General features: G+C 37.6%; 1 protein-coding gene and 2 pseudogenes across 21 annotated transcripts in view; 2 read left to right on the top strand and 1 right to left on the bottom strand.

The window, feature by feature from the left end:
- The window catches only part of Picalm (phosphatidylinositol binding clathrin assembly protein), a 91,374-nt gene that overhangs the window by 50,403 nt on the left and 22,850 nt on the right, over positions 1-18,121 (bottom strand). For all 21 annotated transcript variants that reach the window (XM_076546957.1, XM_042279174.2, XM_042279197.2 and 18 more), the window contains exon 2: positions 6,764-6,906. In XM_076546957.1, the coding sequence (XP_076403072.1) occupies positions 6,764-6,906 (143 nt within the window). The remainder of the gene's footprint in view (positions 1-6,763; positions 6,907-18,121) is intronic.
- LOC102918207 (large ribosomal subunit protein uL23 pseudogene) lies at positions 14,477-14,935 on the top strand (annotated as a pseudogene).
- LOC121827058 (U2 spliceosomal RNA) lies at positions 15,643-15,798 on the top strand (annotated as a pseudogene).

The following is an 18,121-nucleotide window of genomic DNA, read 5'->3' as shown; positions in this document are numbered from 1 at the left end:
CTATGATCAATACTTGTCTTTACTATAGCATAGTAGGACACATAAGAATAGCCAGATCATTTCTGTACTTTTTAACTCATTTATTTATTCTGTTTTGTATGACATGCCATGACACATATGAGGAGGTCAGAGGACAACCTCCGGGGCTCAGCTCCACACACACTCCCCCATGCAAGTTCTAGAGAACAAACTTAGATCCTCACACTTGGTAGCAAGTGGCTCTGCCTACTGAACTGTCTCAGCAGCTCTGTTTTTTCTTTTAGACAGAGCCTTACATATTATTTCCCAGCTTCATCTTAAGCCCTGGGCTCTGGGGACCCGAAGTCAGGTCCCCACCTTTGCACAACAAGCACTTGCTCACCAAGCTCTCTCTCTAGCTCCAATAGCTGGATTTTTGGAGGTCCAATTTTTGTGATTTTTAAAAAACAAAATATTCCTAATCATACAAGACAATGTTAAAGAGACTTCCTTCTCCACTGATTAGGTTAAAATACATTGAACTACTCACACTTCAGAGTTTATGATACAATCACAGCATCATGGACTCCATTGAAAACACAGCTCTTTAATCTCATTTCCTCCATCTGTCACCAAAGGTGACTACTTTGTTGAAGCAGGCATAGTTTCTACACACTTTCTGACAACTTATGTATGTACACATTGATATAATTTTATACTATATTTGAAATTTACAGACTAAGTGTAATGCACTCCTAAGACTCAGGAGCCTAAGGAAATAGGAAGAAGAATCTGAAGCAAGCCCTGGCTACAACAAAAAAGTAAGTCAGATATGGTGTACAAACATGCAATTCAACAGTCAGGACACTGGCACAAGTTCAAGAATAGCCATGGATATGATATAAAGTGAGTTCTAGGCAAGCCAGGAATGCACAGCAAGACTTTGTTTCAAACAAACAAACAAAACACTTTTAAAAATTAATTTACAGGGCTGGAGAGATGGCTCAGTGGTTAAGAACACTGGCTGTTCTTCCAGAGGTCCTGAGTTCAATTCCCAGCAACCACATGTTGGCTCACAATCATCAGTAATATAAGATCTGATGTCCTCTTCTGGCCTGCAAGCATACATGTAGGCAGAATGCTGTATCCATAATAAATAAATAAATAAATGTTTAAAAAAAATTTAAAAATTAATTTACAGAAGTACCATACAGTACTTTTTCAATATGTACAACTCAACAAAATGATCCCCTACTACACATCTACTATAAATAGCCTAGTGTTCCAACAAATGCATAGCTATTCGTTTATAGATATTTAGTCCCTCCTAAAATTCTCTATTAACAATACATTACCATCTTTGTATTTGGTATCCACATGCAAATCATTGTCAGGATATACGTTAGGCTGGACTATTAGGCTATTACATCTCTTCCAAACACCTCAAAATGTTCTCCAAAGTTACCCTAACTGTACTTCAATACAACTCCAGACACACAAAGGGGAACATCTCTCATTTCACTTCTTCGGGTTCCCTTTCCCCTCCCCACTGTTTTCAAACACGTAGTAGCTTACTACCAATTACACTGTCCCCCTGTCTGACCTTCATATGACATCACCCCAAACTGACAAGCAAGCATTTTATAAATCAGACCTATGTTTCATCTTTATCCTGAAAAAAGCCTGTTTTAAAAACATAAAAACATCATAACTGTGATTTTTACAGGCTTTCATAACAATTTTTCTTCCCTTCATACTCTAATATAACATGTATTTTATATCAAGACATTTCAGACAAGTCTTTAGGAGTAATAAATCTCATGGCTTTAATGAAGTTTTGATTTATGTCTCTAAAAGCGACCTAGTAACTCAAGCATTATGTCACCAATCTGACAAATAGCAAGGCTTCACAGTTTCTCATTTGGTGTAGTTCAGAACTCACCATCCTAAAAGTATCATTTTAAAAATGCCAATATATTGGTAATGTTGAAGCTGCCTGATAGGTACATAGCAATTAATACAAGTCTTTCTGATTCACTTTGCTTGAAATTTTTTGTGATAAAATGTTTGGAACCTTTATCTACAAATTTTAGTCACCAACAATTTATTATGCTGTAATGTATTCTTTCTTAAACTGTGGGTAAGACTGCATATGGTTAACAGAACTGAACATGGGAGTTGTGAAAATTCTGGCAACAGTAAAAGGGTTCTACATGGGCAAGAACCAAAATTAATTTAAAATAAAAAACATACTAAATCCAGTGTTTCTGGAAGCACTCATTTGGTTATGAACACATAACACACACACTTTGCTCTGTGCATGCCATCACACCATTGGACACCAACAAATGCTGCCTGAATGTCTCGCTCAGATGAGACCACTGTGTGCCATGAACTTCTGTGACTTCACATATACAAGACAAAATTTTCTGTTCTTATACAATCATGATATAATTATGAAAAAGAAATGTGGGGCATTTACCCACCAACCCCACAGTTCCCCAGAGTTTTCTTGAGTGCAAGCAGCAGGAAATATTAGATAGAAGACTTTAGATTGTGGAGATGAACAGATAGAGAATACATGATAGCCTGGAGAGGGCCTGGAACCTATTCCCTGACTGTCTCTGCCCTAGGGTATTTATAGAAACGCCAAGGGGTGGAGCAAAAGACCTCCCCCTAGCACAGCCAAGTGCAGACCATCTCAGACACCTACACTAAGGTCCGTGATCCAATCATCCTCTCTAAGCAGACCTGCTGGGTAAAGCCACAAGGAACCTGAAAATGGGCTCCCACAAAGAAACCTCTTAATATTTTCTGTCATTCCTCAGCATATATCATCTAAATAATCTTTAGATGTCACTGTGTCAGAATGTTTGATTTAAAAAAATTTGTTTGAGTTGTTAACTCAAGTTTCCAACAAAAAAACATTAAAGGCCACTGAAATGACCCAGCCAAGTATAGGTGTTTGCTGTCAAGCCAGATAACCTGAGTTCAATCCTCAGAGACTACAGTGAAAGGACTCAGAGACTACAAATTACTCTCTGAAACTGTCCTCTGACCTCCACACATGTGTGGTAGTGTATGTGCGCACATGCAAACAAACAGAAATACATGTAATTTTTAAAATGATTTTTAAAATTTGGTTTAAGATTAGGAAAAAAATTTCTAACAATTTGAGACATCTCTAAGCATACTTCTGCCATTTTGTAGAATGTATAATGAGAAGGGGCTTTCTCAACATTGATGATTCTAAAATCAATGTATCAATCAACTATAAAAACTCTGAAGATGTTTATATCCTACAATATCAAATATTTATCCAAGACTTAAGTTACTTTTTAAACTTTCTTCCCTTATTCATTGTGTGTTCATGATGTGTGCGGGGGTAGAGTGAGGAGGTGGGTAGAAAGCCACAGTGCATGTGTGGAGGGTCAGCGGAGGACAGTTTGCAGGAACAGGTTCTCTCCTTCCACCATGTACTGACTCAGGGTGTCAAGCTTGACACTTTCACCTGCTGAGCTATCTTACTAGCCCCACAATTTAATTCTTTATGAAAATATAAGAGATCATATTTATGCCATTAACATACAACTTGGTATTTTAATGAATGATAAAGTTTTATATAAAATTGTTTAAAATATACTTCTTTATACTTTGTTATCAATATAAAGTATATTATCAGTATAAAGTATAGGATCTGTATACCTAATTTCTTTTTTACATTTTTTTTATATTTTGTGTGTATGTGTACACTCATACCACAGCCCACTTGTAGGGGTAAGAAGACAACTTTGTGCAGTTATTCTCTCCTCCTAAAATGTGAGGTCTGGGGATACAACTTAGGGGGCCAAGCTTGTAGCAAGTGTCTTAACCCAATAAGCCATTGCACTAAACCTAATACACATATTTTATATACCCATATACCTGAGATCACATAAAACTCTCTTGGGCAAAGGGGAGTCATGAGAAGCCTAGGTTATTTTCATAATACTGACAAGAAATGTAAAGCAGACAGAAATGACTTGTTCAAGCCAATTATGCAGAAAATAAGATAGGAGTAACTAGCTATCCCATGTTAAGACCCTGAGACAGAATCAACCTTTAGAGATTCTTCTTTGTGTGTCCAGGTTTCTCTACCTTAACACTAGTGGCAATTGGGACAGATCATCCCTTGATTCTATCCTATCTATTACAAGGAATAGCCATGACCTCTACCTACCAGGTAATAGCAGATCTCTTCTAGTTGTAAACAAATGTTCTAGGGTGAAACATTATTTCCTTTCCTGATAAGAGCTACCATTCTATGGTATTCCCATAACCAGAGCATAAAGGAACCCTATGTACACCTTGTCAGAGGTGACAGAGTTGCCAGTGGATAAACCTGAGTTGAGAAGAAAAAAGAGAAAGAAGAGTGCAGGGAGAGAGATGGGAGAAGCAAAGCAAGGCGCACACTTAGCTGCTTTAGGGGAAGTAAACAGGAGTTTACGTACAAAGCACAGTGAAATGCTCTTTCGCCTATCTGTTGGCCAACTGTTAGAAACAGCAGTCAACTTTCTATTTTCCTTTATATCAATACTGGTTTGCAGTACCACTGCCTCATTTACAACATCTGAAAACTAACGCTGATACTCTGCCTCTTTGCCTGGTATTAGAGTTGGTTGTATTTGTGGCTCCTGAAATTCTTCAGAATGAATACCCTTAAGCAAACACATTGTGTTAAAAGTAGAAACTACTATTGTAGTTGAGGCCAAAATGTTTTGAGTTACATTTAAGCTAGCATACCCTAACACTTCAATCAGATCTATGAAGTGGCTGGAATGAGTTTAAAAGCAACTGGGTAACACATGTCCTTAACAGTTGCTGCAAGATTACCTAGTACACATTTCAGGCAGCACTTGCCGATTTTTAAAAACGACAAACAAATCTCAATATGATGCTATAATATGAATAATCTGAAAGCTCAATTTCCAGTATGGATATTAGTTAAGGAAACTGAAAAAAAAAATACAATTTTATAAGCAGAGGTGGTGCACTCAGGAGGCAGAGGCAGGTGGATCTCTGAGTTCAAGGCCAGCTTGGTCTACAGAGAAGCCTAGTCTACAAAGAGGGTTCCAGGAAAAAAAAAAGGGGGGGGGGGTGGCTAGAGAGACAGATGATGGCTCAGCTGTTAAGAGCACTGGCTGCTCTTCCTGAGGATTCAGGTTCCATTTCTAGAATTTACATTGCAGCTCACAACTGTAACTCCAGTTCTAGGGGACCTGTTACCCTCACACGGACATACATGCAGGTAAATCACCAATGCATATAAAATAAAAATAAATTATTAAAAAAAACTGGATTATAAAACTATTTGACGATGATAAACAAAACAGAACATGGTGATACTTATAATAAGCGGAACACACAAACAAGCCAAATACAGTTTTGTATCCAGAGTATGATTACTGCTACAAAACAAACAAACAACAACAAAAAACAAAAAAACAAACAAAAACCCACTTTCAGACAAGAACCAGAAGGGAGGGCTGGGATGTGGTGGTGCATGCCTTTAATCCCAGCACTTGGGAGGCAGAGCCAGGAGGATCTCTGTGAGTTAGAGGCCAGCCTAGTCTACAGAGCGAGCTCCAAGGCAGGCTCCAAAACTACACAGAGAAACCCTGTCTCAAAAAACCAAAAAACAACCAGAAGGGAATACAAAAATGTGCCAGGAATTAAGATTTGTTGGAGTAATATAGCTGCAGGAAAATTCCTCTTTAATTCTGGACTTTAGTAATGCTGAATTGGTATTTGTCAAAGAAGAGCAGAGTTTCCCCTGATTGAAAAGCCTAAGAAAAGATAGCAAGTGAATGACAGATATCAGAAAACCATGATCTTCAGAAATCTAACAGGATAAGAAAGCCTTTCTCATCCCCTTGAGAACTATCTTGGGATGCATCTTTTCCTTCCAAATTATTAATATAGATTTATCTAGTTTCATTCAATTATTGCACAACAGCTTCATTAAATGTAACGTCACAAGTAAATAGAGCAGCTGAGAAACCCATTCAAGGTTAAGAACCAAACAGTGATTGATAGGCTGTTGTGGAAAACAAGATGATTCTTTCCAGACAGAAAATCCATCAAGGCCTCTATGTAGGTCCTACTGGTTTACCCTTCTGAGCAGCAAAGGCACCAGGAACCCCTCTATGATGAAGACATTCTTTATCAGTCCCTCTCAGCAAAACATCACTTTAGTACTCAACAGCATAATCCTCCACTAAGCCAAGTATTTCCAAAGACAACCACATGCAGTCAGACAGTAACTCAATGGATAATGGTGATGATGATGATGATAATCAGGTAGATATGGACATAAAGTTTATAAATGAAGACTGTAAAAACCAGTGCTGCTTATGAAGCCTAATGCTTAGAATTATCTCTGCTTCTTCATTTCATTATTGAAGTCCTGTGTGCTCTGACCTATGTTCTACTTTCTAGATTATTCACCATTTTTCTTCAAGTTGCAGGATCTAAGATTTTTATTTTTGGCCATACAACTTGCTCTTTTTATCTACATTCAGCTGCAGGAGTAATCATCAAAGTTTCAATGAGCAAAGCAAGTTAAATAATCAGTAATCATATCAATATACTTGGCATACTTTTGCCATACATTTTTGACATACTTTTCAAGTTTTTCCTGGGCTGGCAAGATGTCTCAGCATGTAAACGTGGATGCCCTGTAAGCCTGATGACTTAAGTTTGACCCCTGAAGACCAACCTCCCACCCCACACAATAATAAAATACTTTAAAAAAAGTTATTCTTACCTCATTTCCATACACCATCAAATGATGAGTTGTAATGAGTGATTTGAAGACCACCACCCAACTACTGTTAGTAGTTCTTTCAAATAAACTGTCTGCCAACTGTGGGATGTTCACATTCATCTCATTTGTACACTGAATTAGGTCTGTAATTTAAAAAGAAAAAGGTTAATTTATTCTCTCATTTTGATTTACTGCTAGTGCAGTAACGAATATAAAAAAAAAATCGAACAAAGTAGAACAACAGTTTGGACAAACTGTTAAAATTCAGGAGGGCTAGCAGGATGGCTCAGCAGGTAAGGGCACTTGTTACCAAGCCTGATAACCCAAGTTTAAAACCCAGGACCCAAAGTGTGAGAGAGCTGGACCGACCGACCCACCCACCCACCTACCTACCTACCTACCTAGACACACACACACACACACACACACACACACACACACACACACACACACACGTTCAATCTTATGTGGCATGCACATTTGCACATATACACAATACAATTAACTGGTAATAAATAAATTCATAGAGAGTAAATCAGAGTAGTACTCGTTAGTCTTACATAAATGATCAGTATCAGAATATTAAGTCAGCTCCCTTAGGTGACATTATTCAGCGTCAGAAGCCTTATTCATCTCAAAAGGAACTGCTCTGGAACACTAAGGACTTACCGCAGCCTTACTGCCTATAACTTTTGACGTTACAATTCTGGCTGTATTCATCCCTTTAGAGTTAAATCTGTATGTTTTTCTTTTTTAAAAAATCTATCAAAAGAAATCACATTATCTAGAAGCTTGAGCAGGAAGAAGGCTGGCCACCTGTACAAGTGTCTGCTCTGTGGTGCTGTCTGTACCAGCAGGAAAGGAATAGAGACATGTCTGTGACAGGAGAAATCTTAGTTTATGTAAACTATGGCTCATTCCTGTTCCCCCTCAATCCTTCTGAGTTAATTCAGGTAGCTATTCTTATCAGCTAGCTAATTCTGACAAAAACTGAAAACATTCAAGTTTCCAAATTAAAAATAATTCATACTGCTAAAGTTCCAAATTTATTTTTATTTTATTTATTTACTTATTTGAGGCAGGTCTCTCTACCCATTATTTATTTGTTTGCTTGTTTGAGGCAGGGTCTCTCCATGTAGCACTGGAATCCTGGAATTCATTATATAGACCAGGCCTAGCCTCCAACTCACAGAGAACTCAATTGCCTGAGTGCTGAGATTAAGCATGTGCTACCATGTCTGGCCTAAGTTCCAATTTGATTTATTTCAAATGCAAAAGCATTGTTATAAAATAGTCTAGCACACAACTGCTTGAGTACCCAAAATGGAAAAAATAAAATTCTTACTGGACTGCAGAGTTTTACTTACAATCTGTTTTAAAATTTTTAGTGGCAAATTCAATATAGGAAATCCAAACTAAGACCCATTCTAGAGAATAGAAAGGTAGAGTCAGACATGATTTGTTTTACTTTTAAAATGTATATCAAAGATGTTATAACTACCTGACTAATTAATAATTCACTTTATTAATGACTGATTAACTGTTCACTTTAACTGTTTAATGGAAAATGACTCAACATTAATTCCAATGACCTAACTTGGCCTTGATTGCTTGCAAGAAATGACAATGTAACTAAGAATAGTTATTTGCTTGCAATTCTTTAAAATGCTTGCTTTAGTAGATCCAATTAGTAACATTTGCTAACAACTCAAATAGCTACCCAAAGCCAATATGGCTTGAAGAACAAAGCCTCACATAATGAAACAGAAGGCCTACAGAACAGTTGAATGACAAAAGTTTTAACCACCCAGATCAATTGTAACAAAAACAAAACAGTAAATTCAACTTGAGTGTGAAAGGTCTGGCTTCTGAGAGTTTAAAAAAATGAAGGAATCCAATCTGCCTTCTCTGAACCTTCTTCATACTATTTACACCTGTTCTATAGCACTGAATGCCTAATGCTTGCTTTACTCCAAACATAATCTGCTGGGCCAAAGCCTACCTAGGACTGCTTACTTCCTTGTTTAAAGGACGAGTCTCCCTATATAGCCAGGCTGGTTCTAGCCATGATTCTCCTGCTTCAGCCTCCTATGACACCTGGCTCTGGTCTGACCTGATTCTTGGTTTTAAGAAACTAAACTTCTGTCCCCACCTCCTTCCTCCTATTTAGCTTTATATCCTTAGATTTTTTTCTTCTATATCCTTCCAGAAGCTACCTTGAGAAACTATTCAAGTTCTGAAATATAGTAAACCATTGTCTCAAAATATCATTAATTTTTTTTGGTTTGGTGTTGTATGTGACTTGTGTATGTGTTCATGTGGATATGTGATCAAATGCATACAATGTACATGCATGTGGGCATACGCATAGGCCAGAGATCAATGCCAGGTGTCTTATCCATTGCTTTCCACGTGTTTTGAGACAGGGTCTCTCACTGAACCTGTTTCAGCTTGACTGGCTGGCCGCAAGCCCTTGACATCTTCCTGCCTCTGTATTCCCCCATCATTAGGGTAAAACGTGCCCGCCTCTATGTCCAGCTATTTACAGGAGTGCTGGGAATCCAAATTCAGATCCTCACACTTGTACAGCAATCACTTTACCAACTGAGCCATTTCCCCAACCCCTTGGGCATCTGTCTTTCTTCTTTTGTGTTTTTTGTTTGTTTGTTTGTTTTTTGAGACGGTTTCTCTGTGTAGCTTTGCACCTGTTCTGGAACTCACACTGTAGCCCAGGCTGGCCTCACAGAGATCCGCCTGCCTCTGCCTCCAGAGTGATGGGATTAAAGGTGTGCACCACCGCCCCGGGCGCCCCCTTGGGCATCTTGTTATTTCCAAAGTTAAACCTGCCATCAAACTGCCCAAAAGTATTCCTCCTACCTCTTCTTTCTACATCTGTTAATAGAGATACACATTTTACACATCAGTAAGTCAAGCTTTCTCATCCCATCTCCTAAACCTCCGAAAAGTCTACCTCTTTTTATCTCAGTGTGGAGACTCTGAATCCCCAATCTGAAATTAGGAAGGGGCTACCACAAAGTCTGAGGAATGCTGTCAGCATGACTATCAAAGTGGGAGTGAACTATTCTGCAAAGCACAACCAATACCCCCACCACAACTAAGACTGCCAATAATGAAGGATGCTCTTCTCCCAGATATCTGCTTTTTCACTTTCTTTCTATAAATCTGTGCTGAAATTGGGCACATTTACCAGATAAACTTCTTTATTAATTCATCTTAACAAATACTTAGGGCACTTCTGTACCTCCATGCCATCATACCTACTCCACTATACACTTGTTACTACTTAACTCATCTGAATTTGTTTACTGACTATCTCTAAACTCTTCATTTTTGTGTGGAAAGAGTTGCTTTGTGCTCCACTATTTCCCTAGAGGCCTGAAACAATGCCACGCATATACAAGTCACTCATATTCCTTAAATAAATACACTCACATTGGTATGTATTTGTACACTTTCTTTTTTGAAAGTATACTTATTTGGCCCAGGTTCACCTGACATTCCATGTAGATCAGGCTGGCCTCCAATTTCCTGCCTGTCTCCTAAGTACTGGGAATTACAGGCATACCCTGGATATATATTTAACTTTAAGAAAGCACCTAACTGGGCACGGTAGTCCAGGCAAGAGGGCTGTCACAAGATCAAGGCGGGCTACATAGAGAAGTTAAGGCCAGTCTGAGCTAGTGTGAGACCCTATCTCAAAAAACAAACAAACAAAAAAAAAAAATAGGCAAAGAGAAAGGGGAAAAAGAGGAAGATAGGCAATATGGGAGAAAAAGGAAGGAAGGAGGATGAATCCATCCACTCAAAATAGTGTTTCTTAGTTATATTAAACCAACAGGTTACAGCTACTTGATCTTGTCGAAAAGTTGAAAAACAAACCCAAATCCATAATATACAATTTTCAAATTTCAAAGTAAAGAACATCTAACAAGTTTTCACTATAACCCTTATGAAATCTACGTGGCTTAGAAGCAATCACATGGAAAGAACACCAGAAGCTGCAAGATAATATTTCTCATATAACAAAACAAGAAAAATGAAGTAAGAATTCATGATAAGATTATATATCACAACAGACCAAATGCAAAACTAAAGTGATACAACTATTATTAAGGTGAGGAGCTGTAGAAACTACTATATTTCTCCACAGTTCCTTAATTCAGCCAGTCACTCTCTTCACACAGGTAATTCTTCCTTTATGAAATTTCTACCTAACGGCACCAATTATGAAAGGAAAATGCTTTCTCCACCTGTAACTAATCAAAAGCAAACTTTTGAACAAAACTCTCATTTTTGAGAATTTCAATGGCTATTAATTGTCCCACTCTGAATCCAGTTGTTGTTGTTGGTGGTGGTGGTGGTGTGGTGTGGGGTGTGTGTGTGTTTAGACAGGATCTTACTGTGTATCCCTGGCTGGCCTGGAACTTCCTATGTAAATCAAGCGGACCTCCAACTCCCAGAAACCCACCTTCCTCTGTCTCCCAAGTGCTGGAATTAAAGGTATTTGTCAACCATGCACAGTCCCAGGAGATGTATTTCTTGAAAACAAAAACTCTATAACAAAGTTGACGTGAATGTCAAATTTCTGAAAATTTACCTCAAGAATATAAAATCTGAAGTCCTTCATCAACATTTCATTAACAATTTCCAAACCCCCACACTCAAAAACTAAAAACAACAACAAAGCAGCATGTAGGTTCAGATAATGAGAATTTCTAGAATTTAATGTCATGAAGAAAATTTACAACAGTGAATAACCACTTTTCTCACAGAAAGTTGATGGGATTATCAACTACCAAACAAAATGTTCTTGCCTTTATTATCAATACAATTCCCCAACTTGTAACTAGAATTAGAATCTGAGAAACCAGATATTAGTTCTATTTATATAGACCAGTCTCTTGTAAGGAGGTCACAGGAACTAAGTGACAGATTTATGTCTAGAACAAAATCGTTGTAAATGATAAGGACATTTAAAAAACGCATAGAAAGGATGCCCAAGAACTTTAAGAGACAAGGACACACTATGTAGCCCAAGAGAACCTTAAACTCATAATTTGCCTGCCTCAGTATCCCAAACACTGAGATTATACATGTGTATCATCATGCCCAGAAGCAACTACCCAATTTAAAACAAGTCCTAAATTATAACTACTTAACAACGAAAATAAGAAAAATAGTATAAACATAAAACAACAGTTCTGTATTTTTCAGAATGTACAAAAAAATTTGAACAGTTACCAAATGGTTTAATTCATCTTATAACCAAATTCCTAGCCCAAGGCCACCAGCCTAATTAGACTTCCCTACACCAACCTCAGAAACTTAAGCAAAAACATTTAGTATTCTCATCTTCAGTAAGTCAGGCAGCTCAGTCAGTGGCATTCAAAATTGAAATGCAAAGGTCTTGAGTTTCCATGTTTAAAAAAAAAAAAAAGCCACTCAGTGGACAGTATCAAAACAACTCTGGCTAACAAATTATATTTTACAAACATATGTGAGGCTGCCCAAAAACATACCATTCAGCAAATGTTATCACTTCCAGAAAAGTTAAGTTTAAAAGATAACCTCTTTGTTCCTTCAGGTTTTTGTCTGTTGCCAGGAAGACAATTAAGTGGTGAATTAAATGCCACTTTACATCCCCATTCTTTGGAACTTTTTGTGGGTGGGAATACAAATAAATGGAACAATGCTCACCAAGAATAACAACTTAGGATAAGAAACAGCTTCTGGAATTTTGATATAAAAAGTAGCAGAATATGCATGCCTTTAATACTAGCACCTGGGAGGCAGAGGCAGGTGGATCTCTGAGTTCAACGCCAGCCTGGTCTACATAGTGAGTTCCAGGACAGCCAGGGCTACACAAAGAAATCCTGTCTCAAAAAAGCAAAAACAAACAAAAAAAAAAGGGGGGGGGGGACAGAACACGTTATCATATAGCAAAAATGAAGTATTTAGTAAATATAGAAGTTGCAATCAGACTTAAACCAAAGCGAAGTATATATGTCAAGGGACATTTGCCCTAGTCTTAAGTGTCAAATGTTTGAAAATATCCTAATATTTCCTACACATCTAGCTCTTCTGAAAGGGATCACAAAGCATGTAACTGCTAAAACATTATGTTTAAAGCTTGGAATACCATACAAGAATACAGTGTGTATTTTCATATAACTTCCATTAGAATTTAAATATATACTTGCTAAGCCTGGCATGATGACACATACCTATATTCACCAGGGTAACCAGCGCAAGAAATTTATGAATTGAAGCTAGCCTGAGTTACACAGTGAGGTCAAGGCTCCCCTGACTACATGTGAGACCCTGTCTCAAAAGCAAAAACATTATTTATACAGGCAAATTTATATCTTGGGAAAGCAATCTAACAATCTACCAGACTTTAGGGTAATAACAAGGTAATGGCTCTTAAAAAGATGGGCTGCACAACACTCAGTACAGACTAAGTACTGAGCTAAGTAGATATGGAAAGAAGGGGAGAGTCGAGGTATTAAAAAGACAAAATAACCAGATAACTTGGTAAAAAAATACTAGGAAGCTAAGGATTATAATGCACAATGTAGTAGACATGCCTAATTATACAGAATTAGTTCATTAAAAGGTAACACAAAAAAAGCTGTCTAGGGAAAAACAGTCTACCCATTTTTAAGCAAAAGCCCCAGAGAAGAAACATTAATAACATGCAGTAAGAACACATACTTCAGTTGTGTATCTGCTGATATACACTGTATTTGTCCAAATACAGAGATACAAAAGAACTGACCTTCTACAGTAGTGGTTCTCAACCTTCTAAACACTGTGACCCTTTAATACAGTTTCTCATGTTGTGACCCCCAACCATAAAATTATTTCATTCCTACTTCATAACTGTAATTTTGCTAATGTTATAAATTGTAAATACCTGATATGTAGGATATCTGCTATGGGGCCCTTATAGTTGAGAACCCCTGTCTACAGTGTTGACACATGGAATCAAGGCTAACATAGAAGAGTTATGCCTGTACCTGTGTGATCTCTGGGATTACAACAAACACTCCTCATGTCTCGTGTGTGTGTGTGTGTGTGTGTGTGTGTGTGTGTGTGTGTGTGTGTGTGTGTGTATGTGGAGAGAGAGAGAGAGAGAGAGAGAGAGAGAGAGAGAGAGAGAGAGAGAGAGAGAGAGAATGCTGAACTACTTACATAAGACTCTGAAACTTATGTCCAACAGCAGAAAAGACAAACCTGACAGAAAACAGCATGTGAGGCAAAGGTAGGAAAAAACAAGATTTCCATTGTTTAAGAGCTTAGAATTTAGTCCAGTGTGGTGATGCACACCATTAATCCTGGCACATAGAAGAGGGCAGAGGCAGGTGCATCTCTATGAGTTCAAGGCCAGCCTTGTCTATAGCAAGTTACAGGCATAGCCAAGGCTGCATAGAGAGACCCAGTCTCAAATAAATAGTACATAATTTGAAGGACACTACTCAATGACTAGGTCAGTATTTTGAACTCAATTTTCACAATGGCAGCCCTAAGGAATCTCTAGACCCCAGTTTAAAATAAAGCAGTCCTATCTTAGAAAGAAAATAAAATCTTAATTGTAGGCAAAACATCACTGTTAGCACAAAGTAGGTATGCTATTTCTGTCACTGTGTTCTCAAAATGAACAGGATAAGAATTAAGAGCTTTTTCGCCAAGATGGCACTGAAAGTGAAGACGGAAGCTCCCGCCCCTCCCAAAGCTGAAGCCAAAGTGAAGGCCTTGAAAACCAAGAAGGCAGTGCTGAAAGATGTCCACAAAAAGAAGATCCACACATCACCCACCTTCTTGTGGCCCAAGGCCCTGTGGCTCCAGAGGCAGCCCAAATATCCTAGAAAGAGCATGCCCAGGAGAAACAAGCTTGACCACTATGCCATCATCAAATTCCCCTGACCACTAGTCAGCCAGGAAGAAGACAGAAGACAACAGCACACTTGTGCTCATTGTGAATGTTAAGGCCAGCAAGCACCAGATCAAACAGGCTGGGAAGAAACTCTATGACATTGATGTGGCCAAAGTCAATACCCTCATAAGGCCTAACGGAGAGAAGAATGGTATGTTCAGTTGGCTCCTGACTATGATGCTCTGGATGTTGCCAACAAAATTGGAATCATCTAAAGTGAGTCCAGCTGGTTAATTCTAAATATACTTTTTCATCATTTAAAAAATAATAATAATTAACAAGTAATTCTACAACTGTGTAATAGACATTATATTTATCCTGCTAATTAATAAAGCGCCCCAATCCTTTTAGTAATTTTTATAGATGCTATACAGAAATAACCTTTCTCCCCAAGATCTTTTTAATAGACAAATTACTATGAAATTTCTGCAAATTTTCTTATCTGCTTTTATTTGGGTTTTTTTGGTTTTGTTTTGGTTTAGTTTTTAGTTTTGAGATAGGGTTTCTCTGATTAACCCTGGCTGTCCTAAACTTGCTCCATAGTCCAGGCTAGCCTCATACTCAAAGAGATCTGCCAGTCTCTGCCTCCAAGTACTGAGGTTAAAGGCATGTGCCCCACCACTTCTATGTTATTTTAAGCAAAATTCTTTTTTACAAGAATGCATTAACTAGACCTCCCTCAGTGCAAGTTTCAGCTTTCAGAATATACTAAAGGCAAATTAAAGAAAACTATTTTAGAAAAAGAATGTAAAAAACTGAATACAGATTCAGTAAATATTTCTGGAAATATACTACACAACCTCAAGTAATACGGATTGTAAGAGCACTATGGGAAATAAAAAGCAATTAAATTACCTTGAAGAGATTGAAGCCATACACAAGGACCAAACAAAAAAGTCTCAATATTAGAAGAATGGATGGTATCGCTTCTCAGCCTTTTGGCTAAGATCAAGTGTAGAAGAATGGATGGTATGTATTTTGGGAATTTTCAATTACATTTATCATGTGCATGCACGTGTATGTGATACACTTATTCATGGCAAATAGCTATATACAAAGTCAAGAACATGTAATTGCTCTCTTAAAATGAGGTTTTGGAGGGTAAAGGTAAATAGTCTTGCATTGTGTCCATTGTTATCCATATGTATGGGGCTTGCATAGAACCCAGGAGGAGCAAGAGGTTACTGAAGGTGGGAACATGGTTTCCCTGACTCCCTGTATGCATCACAATTATAACACCACATCTCAGTGAAGTATGTGTGCATTTCTCTTCTAAAACGAGCTGAGCAGAAGCAGCACTATGTCTATCTCACTGTGTTGCCAGCATCCAACACAATATGCCCTGAAGGAAATTACTATATGAGGATTGTGGTGTGGTTCAATGAGAGTGCTTGCCTGCCTTCTACAACTTAGGCCCTGGATTCCAGCAACTCAAAGAAGTGAAGTACAACACAGAAGATGTATGCACAAAGTAGCAATCCTCTACTTAAGCAGCCTAAGCTCTGGTGCAGTGATAATCTGTAAGAACCGTGTTAGCAACTTAGCAAACATTCTGTCACGTTTTTAGTACTCCACATACCTATCCTGTCACTACAGTGACACAGTATAAAACACCTTAATACAAAGCCTCCATCTCAACACTAGGACACAGAAAATGCTTCCAAAAAAGGTGTGTATCTAGTTGAGAACTGACTGCTCTCTCTCTCATCTGAAGCAGAGAAAAGCAGAACTTAAACGAACACTTAAAGAAGCATTCAGATGGAGACAGGTGCACAAAGCCACCCCTGAGATATTACATACCAAGAGCTGGCCAATCACAGCAGGACATAAGCCAAATCATATTAAAAGTGGAAAATAAATTACTTTCGTTAATGGAGAGTCATTGTGTTATTGCCTTAAATTTTAAAATTGAAACAGAAACACTTTCTTCAAATCAGCTTAACTTACTGTCTCTTAAAATTATCCCTTATTATTTCACTGATTTCTTTGCTTACTGATCTATCATAAATACACACAAAAAAATTGTAAAAGCAAAAGGTTTGTTATGAAGATGCTTTATAGAAAAACATGTATTTTCAAAATATTAAGTATCCAGCAATTATATACTTAATTCAAAGTCCCTGTCCTCACATTATCAAAATGCTTCTGATTACTATGTGAACACTTTTTTTAAAAGATTTACTTATTTATTAAATGTAGATGAATGCTCTATCTGCATGTGCCAGAAGAGGGCATCAGATCCCACTATAGATGGGTGTAAGCTACCATGTGGTTGCTGTGACTTGAACTCAGGACCTCTGGAAGAGCAGACAGTGCTCTCAACCTCTGAGCCATCTCTGCAGTCTTAATACACCCCCTGAGCTTCTCCCTTGTGTTCTGGTGAACTCTATATTCCTACCACTGGGTGGCAGACTGACCAGAGAAACAACAGACACTGGCAAGAAGAGTACAGGCTCATGAATATGAGCTCGATTTTATATGTACTTTAAAGCAGTGATTTTCAAATCTACACGCCCGTGCCCCAAATTACAAATAAGAACTGCACAGAATCCTTATTTTTCGCAAGTACTGCCTCAAAAGACTTCCATGCCAATTTTCAATTTATCAGAAAATGCAAGATCAAACATTAAGAGTAAAAACCCATCACTTAATTTAAGAATTTAAAAGTATTTATTTAAATTGAACAGGAAACCAAAATGAAAACATTAAAGTGATATAAGATCAAATAATAATAATAAATCTTGGTAAAGCAAAAGGTATTTTCCTCTCTTCTTTGAAGATCTGAAGTTTCAGAATTACAATCTCTCCTACAGGAAAGAAAATATTTTAAATATCAAACAGTAAAAAATTCAAATTTTACATGCCAAATTACAAAGTTATTATATTCTAAAATCTCACTAGTAACTCTGTCTGATGACAGAGATACTAATTCCCAGGATTCTCAAAAGCAGTCCCGTATAGAAACAGGAATTTACAAAGACCAACTTCTTAGGCAAACTAAAGTCTATTCAGTACAGCCTGTAGAGTGACCAGGCTCCAGGAAATGACCACACCCAGAAATAATATATGCAGAGTACAAACTGGACTCAACTGGTTATTTAAAAGAAAAAAAGGACACGAAATTGGGAGAAATGGGGAACAAATATAACCCAAATACATTATATAAAACTCCTAAAGAATTAATAAAAATATTCCATTGAAAGTACATTATGAGTACTATACTTACCTCCACCAGAGCTCTAAACTGGAATATTGCAGGGGTGGCATGTAGAAATTCTTTCAATTTAGAAAGAATTCTCCCAAGTCCCAACAAGACCAATAAAAGGGAAGCAGAGTTTGAGAAGCTCTGCAAACACAGACGAGAGTACTGTACAACTTTTAGAAGTGTCTGAAGATGTATG

This window comes from Peromyscus maniculatus, chromosome 1 (assembly GCF_049852395.1).
Source record: "Peromyscus maniculatus bairdii isolate BWxNUB_F1_BW_parent chromosome 1, HU_Pman_BW_mat_3.1, whole genome shotgun sequence".
Lineage (NCBI taxonomy): Eukaryota > Metazoa > Chordata > Mammalia > Rodentia > Cricetidae > Peromyscus > Peromyscus maniculatus.
The sequence above is the reverse complement of the archived record's forward strand: the minus strand, read 5'-3'. Positions and strand labels throughout refer to the sequence as shown.